This window comes from Cynara cardunculus, assembly GCF_001531365.2.
Source record: "Cynara cardunculus var. scolymus isolate 2C chromosome LG 13, CcrdV1, whole genome shotgun sequence".
NCBI lineage: Eukaryota > Viridiplantae > Streptophyta > Magnoliopsida > Asterales > Asteraceae > Cynara > Cynara cardunculus.
In genome coordinates, this window is record NC_037540.1 from 20,559,615 (window position 1) to 20,579,110 (window position 19,496).

The window sequence follows — 19,496 nt, forward strand, 5'->3', positions numbered from 1 at the left end:
GAGTTTGACTTTCTCTCTCATTGTTCTTAATGTGTTCTTGAAGATATATCCAAATCTGCCATTGTTGTTATGAAGAAATGATGATTGATCAGTAAATTTGGACTCCACAGAAAAGCATGAGATTAAGCAAACTACACTGTTTATTTATTTAACCATTAGACTAAAGAACTGTTTAATCAAGCTTTGTTTGAAACCATCGGACTAAAGAACTGTTTAGTCAAGTTTATTATGTCATGAAATATTGACTGTTTTTGCACTATGAAATAAATGCTAAATTGATGTGCTTGGGAGTATGTTTCCAAATAAAGTCCCCGTCCGTAAACGCTACATGTTAACTCGGGCACGTCCCAAGGACGTGGTATTGTGGATAGCCTCTATTGTGTTGATAGTCCCACCCAGAAAGGGGTGCACATTATCTATGGTTTCTTAGTCTAATCATGTGGAATTTGGACCACCGCTGAATTAGAACTACTACGAACTGTGGGACCTAAGTAAGTGTATGGGCTACTTATGGTCGTTCATAAAATAGTGGGGCACATTTGTCTGGTAAAGCTCAGTAGCGTCTCAAGTTAAGCATCGTGGTAGATTTACATTTATTAAGTGCAAAAGTTTACGTATAAGTTTGCAAATAAATGATTTCTGCATTGTAATATTTTGTGCATGTGAAAACCCGTAAACTCACCAACTCTTTGTAGTTGACGTTGTTTTATGTTACATGCTTTTCAGGTAATAAGTAAGAAATGAAGTATTTTGGGAGCATACTTGTGGCGAGACCGATTAAGTTCGCAATTGAAGATTTTGTAAAAGAAGTATTTTATCCCAATTTGGTTATGGGTGTTACACTTGATTTCTTTTAGTAAAACTTGAATGGTGTTTTTATTAACTGTTGTTGTGACTCGCGTACCTGTTACATCTCGTGTTTCTGCTTTAGCGGGGTGTGACAACAGTCATCACAAATGAGAAAAATGAACTTATCCCTACCAGAGTTGTCTCCAGTTGGAGAATATGCATGTACTATAGGAGGCTAAACAAGGCTACTCACAAAGACCATTTTCCGCTACCTTTCATTGATCAAATGTTGGATAGATTAGCCGGTAAAAAGAACTACTGTTTCTTAGATGACTGTTCAGGTTACAATCAGATAGCTATTTCTCCTGAGGACCTGGAAAAAACCACCTTCACTTGTCCTTATGGCACTTTTGCTTTCATAAGAATGCCATTTGGACTGTGTAATGCTCCTACCACCTTCCAGAAGAGTATGATGTCCTTATTTTTAGATATGCTTGAAAAATCCATTGAAATCTTTATGGATGATTTTTCTGTATATGGTTCATCTTTTGACAATTGTTTGGACAATTTAAAAAAGAGTCTTGAGAGGTGTGAGGAAACTGATTTGGTCCTCAGCTGGGAGAAATATCACTTCATTATTAAGGAAGGATTTGTTATGGGGAACTTAATCTCTAAAAAAGGAGTGGAGGTAGTTAAAGCAAAACTCAAAGTTATTGAAAAACTACCAGAACCCACCACTATTAAAGGAATCAGGAGTTTTTTGGGTCATGCGGGATTTTACAGAAGGTTCATAAAGGATTTTTCAAAAATATCAAAACCTTTATGTTTACTCCTACAACATGACCAGAAATTTGATTTTAATGATGAATGTAGAAATGCATTCAAAACTTTGAAGAAAGCCCTGATTACTTCACCAATAGTAGTTGCTCCAGACTGGAACAAACCTTTCGAAATTATGTGTGATGCAAGCGATTGAGCGGTTGGTGCTGTTTTAGATCAGAGAAGAGAGAAGGTGTTTCATTTAATTTATTACGCAAGTAAGATTTTGAATGAAACACAGATAAACTACACCACCATGAAAAATGAATTATTGGCCGTAGTGTTTGCATTTGAGAGATTTAGATCATACTTGATGGGGACTAAAGTGATTGTGCATACTGATCATGCAGCCATTAAATATTTGATTTCAATGAAAGATGCAAAGCCTAGGTTGATAAGGTAGGTGTTGTTATTGCAGAAATTTGATTTGAAAATACGTGATAGGAAGGGTGTGGAAAATCAGGTAGTAGACCATTTATCTAGGTTAGAGAAACCTGAGATAGGAGGAGGTGACATTATAGAGACCTTCCCTGATGAGAGAATTTTAATGGTGCAACAACAGAAGGCACCTTGGTTTGTAGATATAGCAAATTTCTTAGCTTGTGGCATCAAACCATCTGAATACACAAGCCACATGCTTAAGAAATTTTTTCATGATGTCAAATCTTATTTTTGGGATGACCTCTTTTTATTTAAACTTGGTGCATATCAACTTTTGAGGAGGTGCATTCCAGAGTCTGAGGTGCCAAAAGTGTTGTATCAATGTCACCAAGCTCCTTATGGAGGACATTTTGGAGGACAGAGAATTGTTGCCAAGGTCCTACAGTCTGGTTTCTATTGGGCAACTCTCATCAAGGATTCCCATAACTTTGCACAAAGGTGCAATGAATGCCAAAGGAGTGGTTCCATTTCTAAAAGAATGAAATGCCACTACATGGGATCCTGGAAGTTGAGTCATTTGATGTTTGGGGAATAGATTTTATGGGTCCTTTTCCCCCATCAAATAACTGTCAATACATATTGGTTGCTATAGTTTATGTCTCAAAATGGGTAGAAGCTGTGGCATGTAATTCAAATAATGCCAAGACTGTGGTGAAGTTCATTCAAAAGCAAATTTTTACATGGTTTGGTACCCCCAGAGCCTTAATAAGTGATGAGGGTACCCACTTTATAAATAATTTGTTAAGTGGAGTTCTTGCAAAATACAATGTTAACCATAAAATAGCCACATCATATCACCCACAGACAAATGGCTTAGCAGAGTTGTCTAACAGAGAAATAAAAAATATTTTGGAAAAGGTTGTCAAGCCTAACAGGAAGGATTGGGCATTTAAGCTAGACGATGCTTTATAGGCATATAGAACCGCTTTCAAAACACCAATTGGTATGTCCCCATACAAGCTAGTCTATGGCAAGGCTTGCCATCTTCCGTTAGAGCTTGAACATAAAGCATATTGGGCCATAAAAGAATTAAAATTTTCTTTAAAAGATGCTGGTTTGAAAAGGAAGCTACAACTCTGTGAACTAGATGAACATAGGTTGTTGTCCTATGAAAATGCCAAGCTCAATATAGAGAAAACAAAAATTTGGCATGACAAGAGAATACAACACGGAGACTTGAGAGAAGGCCAACATGTTCTTTTGTTTAATTCTAGACTGAAGTTATTCCCTGGAAAACTTAAGTCTAGATGGTCTGGGCCTTTTCTTGTTTTTAAAGTGTACCCTTATGGAGCAGTGGACTTGGTAAACCCGGAAGATAACTCTATTTTCAAGGTAAATGGCCAAAGGGTAAAAGTGTACCATGATCCGGCAGTAGTCTCAGAACAGCACTCTGAGAGTTGTGCTGCTCTCTGCTAAAAATCTCATAAAACCCCTTTGGAATTCTTAAAAGTCCACCTTTGTTTGTAAATAAGTTTTTATTTCATAGGATGTTTGTGTTTTTAACTTTGAAAGGTATTTTGTGATTTCGGATAAAAGTTGGTGAACTGCTCAAAATATTGTAGCATTCCAGGCCTGCAGATTTGTGAAATGAGTGAAATTTGGTTGGGCTTTATTTTTAAATTTTTCTTGAAACGGATTATTATTGTTGGTGTTTGGGAGAGATTTGGCGCCTGAATTATTTTAAAAAAAAAAGGAAGGAGAGGGGTGAAGGAAGAAAACAAAGGAGTGGTCTTCAGGTAGTACAAAAAGAGTACAAGGTACATGACATCACCATTTGTACCCTTAAACCCAACATTTCAGTCAAAGGTTAATCATGTCACTTAGTGAAAAGTTGGGGTCAAAATGTCACTTATTGAAAGCTTGGGGTTCAAGGGTGTTGTCTCATAAAAAGAGGGCTTTTGAAATTTTTTAATTGCCTTGTACTTATGGGAAGAAACCGCCGACCACCACTTCTCTTAACCCACTAAGTCCCTCTAATCCATCATTAACCATCATCTCTTTGTTTCTTAAACCGACCTTTCAATCACCCCCAAAATTTTCCCTCCATTACTCTCCCCATCACTCTCTCAATCAACCACAATCACCACCATCACCGTAGCCTTCTGTCATACACCACTCCCTCCATCTTTATTCTCCATTTTCCTTTACCTTCTCCACCATGGCTAGAGTCAACAGAACAGCTGTTCAAGACCAACCATCAGCAAGGACACCTGTTCGAAGAAGCAACCGTCAAAGGGCTGCTGTTAGGCCATCAAATGAAGAACCATAGTTGTTGGAACTAAGTGAAAATAGTTCATCCCTATCATTGAGTGAAGAAGAGGCTGTGTCTACCCCTGTATAGTCAATGGCCCTTTCATCTTCCACCATGGCTGAAGCCCCTGTGCAAGAACCAAGCCAGAGAAGGGTTCAAATCACTGACCTTAATGAACTACCAGTTGATGAAATGGACCAAGAGCATGACATAGAGGTAATATTCAACCCTACTATTATTATGGAAGAATATGTAACCTATGAGTCAGAGGATGATGCCACTAAGGCAATGGATGTAGGAAGGTTCTATTTGCTTCCTTGAAATGATGAGACCATTCATGCCCCCATTCAAGAACATGTTGAGGCCGCACCTCAAAGCAAAGACTTTGAGGTCATTGATGATATCTTGGCCAAAATTGGGGTAGACCCTTCTAAGAAAAGGACTGAAGAACAGACCTCTATGGATGCATTATTAGAGGCTGTTGAGACTTTGGCCTCTCCTAGTCCCACTTAAAAGGAGCCTTCCTCTAATAAGAGGATGGATTTGGGAAAGAAGTCTGCCAAGAAAACCTCCAAATCAACTGGTCCTACCCTCAACAAGAAGAAAGTGGTTGTTGTTGCCAAAGGCAAAATAGTATCCTTGGAAGACTCTCATAGAAGAACCACAAGACAGTCACAGAATGCTACAACATCCAAACAGCATCCTGCTGCCACTTCCTCCACTCCAGCAATCACAGAAAGGTCCATGTTACCTTTAGGGGGTTTTAGTTCTGTCAAAGGCAAAGATCTATTTAAGAAGTTCAAAAACAAGACTGCTTGGCCCAACTAAGGTTTCGATCATAGATTCATCAAAGAGGTAATTGATAGCTTGGTATGGCAAACTTTTTGTGAGGTACATTGATCTTACAATCTTTCACTCATTAGAGAGTTCTATACTGAGGTTGCAGGTAGCAATTCCTGTATGATTATGGTTAGAGGAGTATGCTTGTATTTTGATGATGAGACATTGAACAATGTCTTAGGACTCACCACATAATTCAACTCAGATTTTGAAACTCTAAAGCACACTGCCTCTGAGGCCAAGCTAAATAAAATTTGTGAAGCAGTAGCCAGACCAGGAACCACATGGGAGCATCATTCAAACTTTTCTCTTAGGGTCTTCAAAGATGCAAATTTGACCCCAAATACTAATGTATGGGTCAATTTTGTGAAGCATTCACTACACCCTACAACCCATGACAGTTCCTTAAATGTTGAAAGGATGGTCTTGTTGTATTGCATTTTGAAGGGGAAAACAATCAATGTTGGTGAGATATTACTCAAAGCTATTGTGTACTGTGCTAACAGGACCCGAGGGAAGTCGTATCTCCCGTGCGTCATTGACAGGTTGATAAAAGGTGTGGGAGTGCCCGTTTTCAAAGAAGATGTCAACATCAAAGAAGGAGCAGAGAGGTCTATTATAGACTTGAACGCTGTGTCAAGACTAAGGGAGAGGACAAGCAGAAGTATGGGACCTGTGGACTTGATGGGCATGATTCAGGACCTGTTGTCTCTAAACAACCACCTGTTAGACAGCATGTTGAAGTAGAGGTCTGAGACTTTGGAGAAAATGGATGAGCTGAAAGGTGAAGTGAGGAAGCAGATTCAAAAAGGGCAGAGGCAGGGGTGGAGTGAGATGAAGGAAATGAAGCAGAAAATGGAAGAGATGGTGAGCAAGAAGGTGAAGAAGATGGGGAAGAGGCTGAAGAGCCTAAAAGAGGATAACAGGAGGTTGAAGAGAACCAACAACTCAAAGAAGCAGCCATGGATGCAGTCATGGAACCTCATGCCACACAGCCTACTCCCTTGGAGTAGGACAAGTTCATTCCTCCATCTTTAGCTTCCAAATTTTATTTTTATTTGAGTCTTGGGATAGTTTTCTTAATTTTTAGTTTTATTTTCATACTTGATTACATGATCATTGCTTATAATTCTTGATATCATAGCCTAAATAAATTTGAGGGTAAATACCCATTCACCTACTAATTATGTTCTTGCTAGAACTAGCATGTGTCTTTTCTTGAAGCAAAATTCCACTCACACACCAATGCACAAATGGATATGATTTAGGCCATTCTTCATTTATAACTCTCAAAATAGCCACTTGTAGCCTTATACACACTATCCACCCAACATAGCCAATGAGGGCATTGTCAAAGTTCCAAGTTTGGGGGAAGGTATACCACAAAGGCCACAACTTCAATACAAAAGAGCAAAGCTCTAATAAGAAGCCTTTGTGGGATTTTCTTTGAAGCACAAAAATGTCCCATAGGGGCAACGTGCATGCTTTCATCATAAAGAGCACAAAGTGCCAAAATTTTAAAAAAAGAATTGAATGTTGAAGCATAAATGAAAAAGGCAAAGTGAGAAAATAAAATAGCCAAAGAGAGGAAAACCTTAAACAAGTCCTATTGACCCTAGCAAAAGAGGGTGTTGAGTTCATTAAAGAGAAGACTAGTGCTAGCATATGGTCATACATAAGAAGTAGGTTCTGAATGGTTTGCTAAAAATTTATGAAAGGCTATGATGTTAATAATGATATGCTTTGTTTTGTGTGTGCACTTACTGCCTTAATCTTGTGTATTTCACTATATTGAGTCTTTTTTTTTTCATTTGGTTGCTTGGGGACAAGCAACACTTTAAGTTTGGGGGTGTGATAAGCATGTTTTATTGCATGCTTAAAGTACCCATTTCCTTCTTTTCTTAGGTAGATTCTTCTAGTTTATCCCAACCTTAAGTCATTTTCACTTCCTTATTTTCCATTTATTATGTTTGGAGCTAAATGTGGTGATGGATTTATTTTTACAACAATTTAGGGGTAGATGACATATTTGACTAACAAATACTGCACTATGATGCTGCAGCATTCCAGCAGCATTGACCTGACCCGGTGCAGCTTTTTGGAGAAGTGCTTAATAGTTCAGCCATGGTCAAGGAGGGAAATCTCCGCTTAAAGAATCATCGATTTTTTCCTCGAACAGCTGGTGAAAGGACCTTCGGAAGACTTTTTGGATGACGTTTGGTGATGGAGTTGATATCTTCTTTTATGTCCCTTCATAATGAACATTTCCATTTCCAAAGTTTTTGTCTTTTAGTCTATGCTTGTGTGTATAAAAGGGGACCATGGGTGCCTTTGTAGAATCATCTTTTTCCCTGAACAATTTCTCTTCTTTTGTTCCGTAAACACTCTCAAGCTTTTAGTAGCTTTATGATTATGCAAGCTTTTAAGTTTTTCTTTAAATATTGTTCTTCGTCATGAGGTGCTATAACATTATCAGTTATTTATTTATTTACTTTTATCGTCATTTAATTTTCGTCTTTACTCTCTGTTATTTACATTCATGTCTTTACTTTCCGTAATGAGTAGCTAATTCCTTTAGTTCGGGTGTAGGGTAAACGGTGAAATGTTAAACCGAATGAAAGTGGACGTTGTTTCGCAATAACAATGTTCCACTATTTCATTCATGTTTTATAAGACCAAGCACACTTCTTGATGAGTTTATCACTTTGAAAGTGTTAAAGTGTCATGGACTTAGAGACAAGCCATTGATAAGCACGTCAGCTTGAATGATATGAGAGGTAGACTTGAGAAAGATACAGACAAGGAGACTTGTCATTTATGTTTTTCAAACTTAACTCTCGACGGGTTGGTCACTCTTTTAAAGTGTCAAGTGTGATAGATTCAGAGATGAACTATCTTGAACACGCCAACTTSAATGATATGGGAATCGGCTCGAAAGAGTGATTTTTAACAAAGAGATTTGTTTAGCCATATATTTTGAAGACACTATTTGTCACTATCCCTAGTCTGAAAATCACATAGAGATATGGGTACAAAGTTATAATATAGTGCAAAGGTGAAGTCAGGTTAGCACCTTTATAGGGTTTCTAAATTTAGAACTATATTTTATTAGGATCTAGTCATGTTAATTAGAATTCATCTGGCTTAATTCCCAAGTTATAGTTTAGAAAACCTTGTTTCGATGGGTAACTGATAAAGTTAACTTATGTAATGCCAAATATATTAAAAATGCTCCAAATATAATAAAGTTGATATTATAAGACCAAATTAAAATATAAAAGTCTCATTTGAATGTCCAAATAGTTTTCCCAAAAATGTGGAACTTTGATTTAATAATGATATTTTTATCAATATTTGACAAATTTTATTTTAGTTATAATTTAAATGGGCTTTATTTTGTTTAAAAGAAAAATAAAAATATTTTTTTATGGACTTGGGCCTTAAGAGGCCGGCCCTTTTATTCACATTTAAAACCCACATATAAATACCCCACATTCTTTGAAAACTCTCATTTTTCATCCTCATTTTGCATAAACCTTTCCTCTCCCTAACCTCTCTCTCTCTAAACCATACCTCTCCAGCCAATTTCATCTTCAAGCATCATTAAAAATATGTCAATCTTGAAGAATATTCTAGATTTCAAGCAAAAGGTAATAGACTAGTTATCTTACCTTTATATAATAACAAAGATTCTTATTTTCTACACCTACTTCTCGGCTTTGTAATTAAATGTTCTGGAGAATTCAAAAGGGGAGATTATACATCAAAGACATGAAATGTCTTCAAAATGATGATAATCTATGATCCATGAACTTTGAACTCAATGAAAGTAGGATAAAACCTCATTGCATGTGGAAGTTAATCATTAAAAGATGTATTTTGAAAACTGACAGWTTMTGTTAGCACTTGTGTCGACTGTATCTTTCAAAATAAAAGTCCAAATGTTCTRATTTTTCTTCTAAAACGTACTTTTATGAGTTTTCTTTCTAATGCAACTGGTCTCATTAAAAAATATTAAGTTTTGAGCCTTAAAGTTCATGATACAACATTATGGTGCAAAAAGAGCATTGCTGATAGAATCTTGCATGCATCTTAAATCGGTCATATCTTCTTCAAAACTCATTAAAAATGGGTGATTCTTTTTCTACAAGTTATCCTTATGTGTTAGCTTTAAAATAAAGTTAAAATCACTGAAAAATTATGAGTTTAGACCACGCAAATGACTGTCACTCGAAGAGTGCACAATCTGTCTTGGGGACTGTATCACTCAAAGTTGTAGGGTATTAGTGAGTGCCTTAAACCCATCCAAAATTCTTGATATTTGGGAAAATCTGTTTAACTCATTATTATTGTTGATATAAAAACTTGGACACAAAATGAGTTTTGGAAGGTTCGTTTTGACAGTAATTTGTGAGACCAAAAATTCCAGAAACATAATTTACATTCTGTCCAAATGGTAGCTTTACGTGCAAAGGACTTTGATTTTAAAATATATATTTTTGGTCTATTTCATAGAGCAAATGGCATAAGTATCAACTTCAAATCATGAAAACTCAATGACATTACATAAGACATACTTAACTTTATATTTATCGAGAACCCATAGGTGATCTAATTTCTGGATGTTGGACTGTTTAGGAAGGTTAGGGCGGACGCTTAGCGCTTCAAACATCGTAAAGTTCTTGGATATTCATCAGCAAACTTGTGAGTATTCACGACCCACTTTTAATGTTTTTTGTTTATTTAAACTGGGGGAAAAGCATGAATTTATGCAAACTATACTGTTTATTTATAAAACTTTTGGACTAAAGAACTGTTTAGTCAAGATTTATTTAAAACTATTGGACTAAAGAACTGTTTAGTCAAGATTTGTTTAAAACTGTTGGACTAAAGAACTGTTTAGTCAAGATTTGTTTATGTCATGAAATATTGACGGTTTTGCACTATGATATAAATGTTAAATTGATGTATTTGAGAGTAAGTTTCCAAAAAAAGTCCTCGTCCGTAAACGCTACTTGTTAACTTGCGCATGTCCCCGGGCCGTGGTAATTGTGGATAGCCGCTATTGTGTTGACAGTTGCTGTTATAACCTAGTTTCAGATAACCTGGGTCAAGGTAAATTTTACGTGATTATTTGATAAATTATATGATGGTATGCATGAATGTGGCAACAATACATGATACATGAAATAAGTGCATACATGTTTGGATAATATGAATATTTTATTGAGATAGTGATACCTTAGTAATGAAGCAAATAAGTCTTTAAAATAATAAAATCCACACCGTCATATCTAATTTTATATTATTAAAATCCTCCACCGCCTAGGTGAGGATATTTAAAGAAAAGTTTGGATAAGGTTTATCCTTACCACGATCATTCTTTTAGAAAAAGAACCTGTGTGTGTGAGATAAGGTGTTCTTCAAGAATTGTTGCTTCAAAAGTACTTGAAGATTCTGTGTTAAAGTAAAGTTTTTGCTGTGTGTTTATCATCAAGAAATCTGTTTGATAAGGTGAGGGGTTTTGAAACTAAAYTCCTCATATATTTGTGTATCAACTGTTGAGTTTTGGTATTGGTTTTGAGGTTCAGATGATAAACTGTCTTCATCAGTTTTTATGATGTTATTGTTTTGGAATCTGTTTCTGGATAAATATGAAACAAAGTTGTGTTCTTCAACAGCCTTTAAGAAGTTGTTGTTTGAATCTATTTTTTTTGAATTGTTTTGGAAGGAATTAAACAGTATCTGGGTTTTAAAACAGTTTGAAAGAGTTTTATAGAAAAACAGACTTTTAAACTGTTTTGAGAGAACACGTTGTTCTTGAGAATAGAAGGTTTTGAGTATAAACCTATGTTGAGACCATGATTTGGTTTGGGAATTATGAACATGTTCACTCTGACATATATGACTGAGGTCTGTCTTTGGATGAACTACTTCATTCGAATTAATGGGAGGATATAAGGGTGAAACATCATAAAAAGGGAATTATTGGGAGGATATAAGATTGGTCGTTGTCTGTGTGGCCTAACTCTTATTATGATATTTATTAAAATTACAAGAGATTTAAGTTCTCATTTCTTGGTGATTTGAGAATTTGGAAATGTTGTTTTTAGTAGAAATGATAATAATGATGTTATGGGATTGGAGCAAACATGGTTCATGACCATTGGTTGTGAGTAAAATGCTTTGGATAAAAGCATTGATTATGAGGAAACAGAGGAGCTCTGGTTATATCTTGCAAGGAACCAGAGGGGCTCTGATTGACCCTCATAATAGAACCAGAGGATTCTGGATATTGATTTAAAATGATGCAAATTTCTTTTCTATATTATTAGTTTGAAAATACGCTTTATATATCTTTTAGAAACAAGCTTAGTACTATATTTATAATTTTAAAATGATATTTCAAAAGAGTCTCTATACTTAGAAAATTCTATAAAACAAACCAGAGGGGCTCTGGTTGGCTTTCATAAGTACAACCAGAAGCTCTAGTCGAGGAACCGGAGGCTCTGATCGACTAACCAGAAGCTCTGATAGAAAGACCAGAGGAGCTCTAGTCATGCTTATTGAAAAATATTCTAAGTATGGTTTGGAACCAGAGGCCCGATGGACAATTTGGAACCAGAGGCCGATGGACTAAAAAACCATTATGTTTCTATGGGATTTTGAACAAGAGGCATGATGGGCTTAAACATGATGCTATTCTTTATTATTCTTCATTATGATTGAGAGATTATTTGATAAATGTTTTTGGTGATGTCACCCTGCATAGCATGAAAAACGGAATCTCACTAGACTTTTGTCTAACCCTCATTTTGTGTTTTCAAAAATATGTGTGCAGGTAATACCAGTTATAATATCGATAAGGGAAAAAGCATTATACGATTACTTCCCTTATGTGCTTAAATGTTGAAGACCATATCTAGATGTGTTTTGAAGAAGAGCGATGCTAGTTTACAAATGCATGTATTTTGAAAATTCTAAGTTATGTAAATTTGTATCGTAACATGTAGCATAGACTCTTGTAATTTTGGACCTATGTGGGAATCTATGTATTCTATGAATGAATTCTATGTAATATGGAATGTGTGGAGATTGGGGTGTCACAGATTGGTATCAGAGCCTAAGTTTAAGGGATTTAGGTGATCAATTGCATGATGATGCCTAAACATAAACTATTCTATTGCATATTAGGGTCCCGGAGATAGTTAGAACCTTTGAAGTAAATATGATAAGTTAAGAGATCAGTGTGTAAGGTACATTCGGATTACATCTGGCCAATGTAATTTTGAATCTACAGGTACATATCTGAACTTTGACACTTTATTGTATTTGGGAATGTGAAAATGTGTTATTTAATCATGAAATCTACAGATGACAAGCYRGTCCAGAAGAWCACCAAGACTAGCCCATCCTGATCTTAGTGAGGCAGAAAATTCTCCCATTGAAACCACTATTAATACCTCACGAGGAAGAGGCAGAGGAAGAGGGAGAAATCAAACAAGGGAAAGAAATTATCAATCACAAGGTTATGTTAATCAAGCAGAATCTAACTCTGGGAATAACAATCCAGAACCAACACCACAGCCAGATTTTATAATTAGAGATATGTTGGCTGAAGAAATGGGAAAGTTAAGAGAAACCTTAACATCAATATTGAGAATGCCTTCGAGGGTGGAAACAGAGCGAGTAGAGATAAATTCTTCCATACCAACACCAAGCACAAGAGGAGGGGATATTAAAATGTTTCTTGCATGCAAACCACTAGCTTTTTCAGGTGAGCGAGATCCAACTAAAGCTATGTGTTGGATAAAAGAGATTGAATCAATATTCAATACCACACGTTGTCCAGAAGCCGACAAAGTCAGGTTTGCTGTATCAGTTCTAAAGTCTAATGCTTTGTATTGGTGGGATATAGAATCTCTTGAAAGGATGGATGTTTTGCAAACCTTGTCATGGGCAGAATTTGTGAATAGATTCAAAGAACAATTTTGTCSCAAGGCTGCAGTTAGACAAATGGAAGAGGATTTCTTGAAGTTGAAACAAAGCTCTGGATCAGTTAGGGAATACACAAAAAAATACATAGAGTATTGTAGATTTGTTGAGCATTACATATCCACAAAAGCTAGAAAAGTTGAGAGATATATCCGAGATTTGAAACCCTCAATTAGAGAATTTGTTATAGCAATGAACCCTATCACTTTTCTATTGGCAGTGGATGCAGCTGAAGTCACAGAAACGAACAAAAATAGAAGCGATGAAGGAAAACAAATGGAAAAGAGGAAGTGGGAAGGATCTTCAATAGGATATCGAGGATCCGAGTCCTTTAAGTTCAATAAGAAACCAATGCAGAGGTCGATGGAGAAGGTCTGTCTTAGGTGTTGACAATATCATCAAGGAGAATGCAAACCAGAACCGATGAAATGCTTCAATTATGGTGAGATTGGACATTCATCAAGATTCTGTCTGATGAATAAAAGATGTTTCAACTGCAATTCACCGGATCATTTTAAAGACAAATGCCCACAGCTCAAAAATCCACAACTAAGTTTGGGAAATAGTACAACGGGTAGTCGAGGGAGACCAAGTATGAATAGAGGAGGGCTAGGAAGGGCGCAAGGACGTTCCTTCCAAATGACTAAAAATGAGGCAGAGGCAGTTCCAGAGACGGTAACAGGTACTTATTCCATCAACTCCGTATATGTTAAAGTGCTATTTGATTCGAGTGCGAACTTTTCATTCGTATCACCTACTTTTGCTAAAATTGTATGTTTAATTTCTATGCCACTTGAAAAAAAGTTGGTTGTTGACACCGCTAATAGTCAAGAAATTGTAGCTAATGTGTTCGATAATTATACCATTTCCATCGAGGGTTGTGAGTTGCCTATTCAATTATTCCCTATGCCGATGAAGAAATTCGATGTAGTGGTGGGTATGGATTGGTTAGCCAAAAATCAGGCAGCTATTTTATGTAACCAAAAGAAGATTGAAATTAAGTTGCCAGGTAGAGGAACAGTCATCATAGATAGTGATCATCGGGTTTATCATACCAGTCTTCTCTCCATATTGAAAGCACGTAAGTGTATACATAAGAAATGTCAGGGGTTTTTGGCTTATGCTATCAATGCAAACAGAGAAGAGAAAGAATCAAAACAGATCCCAATTGTCATAGAATACCCCGAAGTCTTTCCTAAGGACTTGTCTGGTCTTCCACCAGACAGAGCCATCTAGTTTAAAATTTACCTGATACCTGGGGCAGCACCAGTAGCCAAAAAACCATACAGATTAGCCCCATCAGAGATGAAAGAATGGGTAACTCAATTGAAGGATCTACTTGATAAAGGTTTTGTTAGACCAAGTACTTCACCTTGGGGAGCTCCGGTTCTATTTGTTAAAAAGAAGGACAGGTCAATAAGAATGTGTATTGATTATCGGGAACTTAACAAAGTGACAATTAAGAATAAATATCCATTACCCAGGATTGATGATTTATTTGATCAATTAGTTGGGGCCAGTTACTTCTCAAAGATTGATCTACGATCCAGATATCATCAGCTGAAAGTCAGAGAAGAAGATATTCCTACAACTGCGTTCAGAACAAGATATGGACATCATGAATTTTTAGTAATGCCTTTTGGCCTAACCAATGCACCAGCAGCCTTCATGGATCTGATGAACAGGGTGTGCAATGAATATCTTGATAAGTTTGTTATTGTATTCATCGATGAYATTTTGATATACTCCAAATCAGAAGCAGAACATGCAGAACATCTTCACCTGATTTTGAGTCTCTTGAGGAAAGAAAAGTTGTATGCCAAGTTATCAAAATGTGAATTTTGGTTAAGGGAAGTCCAATTCCTTGGCCATGTTGTGTCACAAGAAGGAATCAAAGTGGATCCATTAAAATCGAAGCAGTAGAAAAATGGGATACAACAAGAAATCCTTCAGAAGTCAGAAGTTTTCTAGGCTTGGCCGGTTATTATCGTAAATTTATTCAAGATTTTTCAAAAATAGCGGTACCTCTAACCAAGCTGACTCGAAAAGACATCAAGTTTCATTGGGCCGAAGAACAAAGAAGAGCCTTTCAAACCTTGAAAGATCGCTTGTGTAGCACACCAGTTCTATCTCTACCCGATGGAACGGAGGACTTCATTGTTTATAGTGATGCATCGAAGCTTGGCTTAGGCTGTGTTTTGATGCAAAGGGGAAAGGTAATCGCATATGCATCATGACAATTGAAAGATCATGAGAAGCAGTACCCAACACATGATATGGAATTAGCGGCTGTAGTTTTTGCCTTAAAAATTTGGAGGCACTATTTGCTAGGAACAAAGTGCAAAATTAATACAGACCATAAAAGCCTTCAGCACTTGTTCAACCAGAAAGAGTTAAACATGAGGCAGCGTCGATGGATAGAACTAGTCATTGATTACGACTGTGAAATTCTTTACCATCCAGGGAAAGCTAATGTTGTAGCTGATGCTTTAAGCCGAAAAGAAAGAAGTGGAACTATCAAAACTATGGCGATGAAAATAAGTGTAAAACCAAATTTTCATACCAACATTCAAAGATGTCAAGCAGAGGCTATTAAAGAAGATCATTCAAAGGTAGAAAGATTGGGAAAAATGATTGTTARCCTAGAGAAGAACAATAAAGAAATTTTATGCTTCCAAGGACGAATCTGGATACGATGCTATGGGAATATTCGCAATATAATTCTGAAGGAGAGTCATGAATCTCGATATTCCATTCATCCAGGTACTAATAAAATGTATAAGGATTTGAAAACTTTTTATTGGTGGCCAGGACTAAAGAAACACATAGCAAGATATGTAAAAAAAATGTATGACGTGCCTACAAGTAAATATAGAGCATCAAAGGCCCTATGGAAAACTGCAATCCTTGGAAATTCCTATTTGGAAATGGGATCACATCACAATGGATTTTATTATGAAGTTACCCTGAACCCCAAGAGGGTATCATGCCATATGGGTAATAGTGGATCGCCTATCCAAATCTGCACACTTCCTACCGATAAAAGAAAGTTATTCATTGGAAAAGTTAGCCCATATTTATATTAAGGAAATTGTGACAAGACATGAGGTTCCACTATCTATCATCTCGGACAGAGATAGCAGATTTACATCAAAATTCTGGGAAAGTTTTTAAAAGGCATTAGAATCCCAAATTCGATTAAACACAACATATCATCCTCAAACAGACGGACAAAGTGAAAGAACAATTCAGACATTTGAAGATATGCTAAGAACTTGCATCATAAATTTTGGAGGATCATGGGAAGCTCATCTTCCACTAATAGAATTTGCATACAATAATAGCTATCATTCCAGTATCAAAGCGGCTCAATATGAAGTGTTGTACGTTCGGAAATGCCGAACCCCTGTATGTTGGAATGAGGTAGGTGAGAAACAACTAACAGGTCCCGAAATTATGCAAGTAACTTCTGAAAAGATTGATCAGATTTGGGAGAGAATTAAAACAGCTCAAGATCATCAGAAAAGTTATGCAGATAAGCGCAGAAAATCAATTGAATTTTGCGTGAATGATTTAGTAATGTTGAAAGTTTCTCCCTGGAAAGGAGTTATGAGGTTTGGAAAGAAAGGTAAACTCAGTCCAATATATATTGGTCCATTCAGAATCTGTAAACGAGTTGGGCCAGTAGCTTAYCAATTGGAATTACCADAGGAACTTAGTCTGATTCACAATACTTTCCATGTGTCAAACCTAAGGAAAYGCCTTGCTGATCCTAGTATGGCAATACCACTTCCGAAGATTAAGTTGGATGACAAACTGAATTTTGTGGAAACTCTAGAAGCTATAACTGACCACAAAACCCGTGTGCTGAGAAACAAGGAGATAAGTCTAGAAAGGGTACAGTGGCGATTTCACAAAGGTTCAGAAGCAACATGAGAATTAGAATCGGATATGAATGAAAAATATCCATGGTTATTTGAATGAATTCCGGGACAGAATTCTTATAAGGGGGGATAATGTTATAACCTGGTTTCAGATAACCTGGGTCAAGGTAAATTTTACGTGATTATTTGATAAATTATATGATGGTATGCGTGAATGTGGCAACAATACATGATACATGTAAGTGCATATATGTTTGGATAATATGAATATTTTATTGAGATAGTGATACCTTAGTAATGAAGCAAATAGGTCTTTAAAATAATAAAATCCACACCGTCATATCCAATTTTATATTATTAAAATCCTCCACCGCCTAGGTGAGGATATTTAAAGAAAAGTTTGGATAAGTTTATCCTTATCACTGTCATTCTTCTGGAAAAAGAACCTGTGTGTGTGAGATAAGGTGTTCTTCAAGAATTGTTGTTTCAAAAGTACTTGAAGATTCTGTGTTAAAGTAAAGTTTTTGTTGTGTGTTTATCATTAAGAAATCTGTTTGATAAGGTGAGGGGTTTTGAAACTAAATTCCTCATATATTTGTGTATCAACTGTTGAGTTTTGGTATTGGTTTTGAGGTTAAGATGATAAACTCTCTTCAGCAGTTTTCATGATGTTATTGTTTTGGAATCTGTTTCTAGATAAATATGAAACAAAGTTGTGTTCTTCAACAGCCTTTGAGAAGTTACTGTTTGAATCTATTTTTTTAATTTGTTTTGGAAAGAATTAAACTTGAAAGACTTTTACAGAAAAACAGAGTTTTAAACTGTTTTGGGAGAACAAGTTGTTCTTGAGAATAGAAGGTTTTGAGTATAAACCTATGTTGAAACCATGATTTGGTTTGAGAATTATGAACAGGTTCACTCTAACATATATGACTAAGGTCTATCTTTGGATGAACTACTTCATATGAATTAATGGGAGGCTATAAAGGTGGAACATCATAAAAAGGGGATTATTGGGAGGATATAAGGTTGGTCGTTGTCTGCGTGGCCTAACTCTTATTATGATATTTATTAAAATCACAACAGATTTAAGTTCTCATTTCTTGGTGATTTGAGAATTTGAAAATGTTGTTTTTAGTAGAAATGATAATAATGATGTTATGGGATTGGAGCAAACATGGTGCATGACTGTTGGTTGTGAGTACAATGCTTTGGATANAAATGTTGTTTTTAGTAGAAATGATAATAATGATGTTATGGGATTGGAGCAAACATGGTGCATGACTGTTGGTTGTGAGTACAATGCTTTGGATAAAATCATTGATTATGAGGTGTTAGCTCTCATTTCTTTAAATGTAAAAGTATGGAAAAAGTAATACTGCAAGGGTTGACAGAAGTCGATCTGTCACAGAAGACCACAGAGGACCAACAGCAGAAGTTGCTCAAGCGCACAGGTCTCAAGTGACAGAACCTCTGTCGTGTCTCACAGAGGTTCTGGAAGATATCCTCTACTTTGAAGTGCTTTCAATTTATATCCAGCAGAGCCTCTGTGATGTCTCACAGAGGGTCTGCAGCCTGTCTTCTGTGTAGATCTTCTTTAGCTGTTTTGCTTTGGTTTATTAGCTGATCGTGCTTATCACGTGTTCTTGTCTGTAATCTGTTTTGATCGAACGGTTTAGATTAATTTACTTTAGGTCATATCAGAAAAACGGTTACTTGCTTGTATAAATATCAGCGTAGACCCTTGTATTTCAGTGTGCTTCAGTATTGTAATTGTTAACATTTTCATTCTATTGAAAATCATTTGACGCTCTCACTTGTGTTCATCAATCTTCATCACTGTGTTCTTATTGATTTYTACTTTGGTTGATTCTTATCTTTTCCGCTGCATCATCACTGTCAAACAGATCATCCAAGTAAGTAATTAATTCCAAGAAACAGAGTTAATCAATCCAACAATTGGTATCAGAGCAGGAATCAAAATTTAATTTGATTTATTCTGTTCTTGGTATTCATCYTTATTCGCTCAAGAACACACACAACTTCTCAGTACCAAGGACTCCGCAACAAAATGGAGTAGTGGAGAGGAAGAACAGATCGCTTGTCGAAGCTGCCCGAACGATGCTGAATGCCTCYGGGCTTCCATTATCTTTTTGGGCAGAAGCTGTTTCTACTTCCTGCTACACACAAAACCGGTCCTTGGTGGTTAAACGCTTCGAGAAGACTCCCTATCAACTTCTATTCAATAGAAGGCCAAACATAAAGTTCTTCCATGTGTTTGGTTGTAAATGCTACGTTCTAAATGACAGAGAGTCTCTGGAAAATTTGAGCCCAAAGGGGATGATGCAATCTTCATCGGCTATGCGTGGGATACTGCCGCATAYAGAGCCTACATCCCCAGGACCCAAATCGTGGTTGTTAGCACAAAAGTAAGATTTGATGATTCTTTTCATGTGACGAAGGACAAGTTCACAGAA

The 19,496-nt window shown here is 36.4% G+C and overlaps 1 protein-coding gene across 1 annotated transcript; it reads left to right on the forward strand.

The window, feature by feature from the left end:
• Window positions 1-2,994: 2,994 nt before the first annotated feature.
• Window positions 2,995-3,465, forward strand: LOC112524874. The gene has a single exon (XM_025134818.1). The coding sequence runs from the start codon at window positions 2,995-2,997 to the stop codon at window positions 3,463-3,465; it is 471 nt and encodes a 156-aa protein (XP_024990586.1).
• Window positions 3,466-19,496: the final 16,031 nt, after the last annotated feature.

What these genes read in the sequence shown, in the direction of transcription:
- LOC112524874 (XM_025134818.1), top strand. Translation starts at nt 2,995, where the DNA reads ATGTCCCCATACAAGCTAGTCTATGGCAAGGCTTGCCATCTTCCGTTA.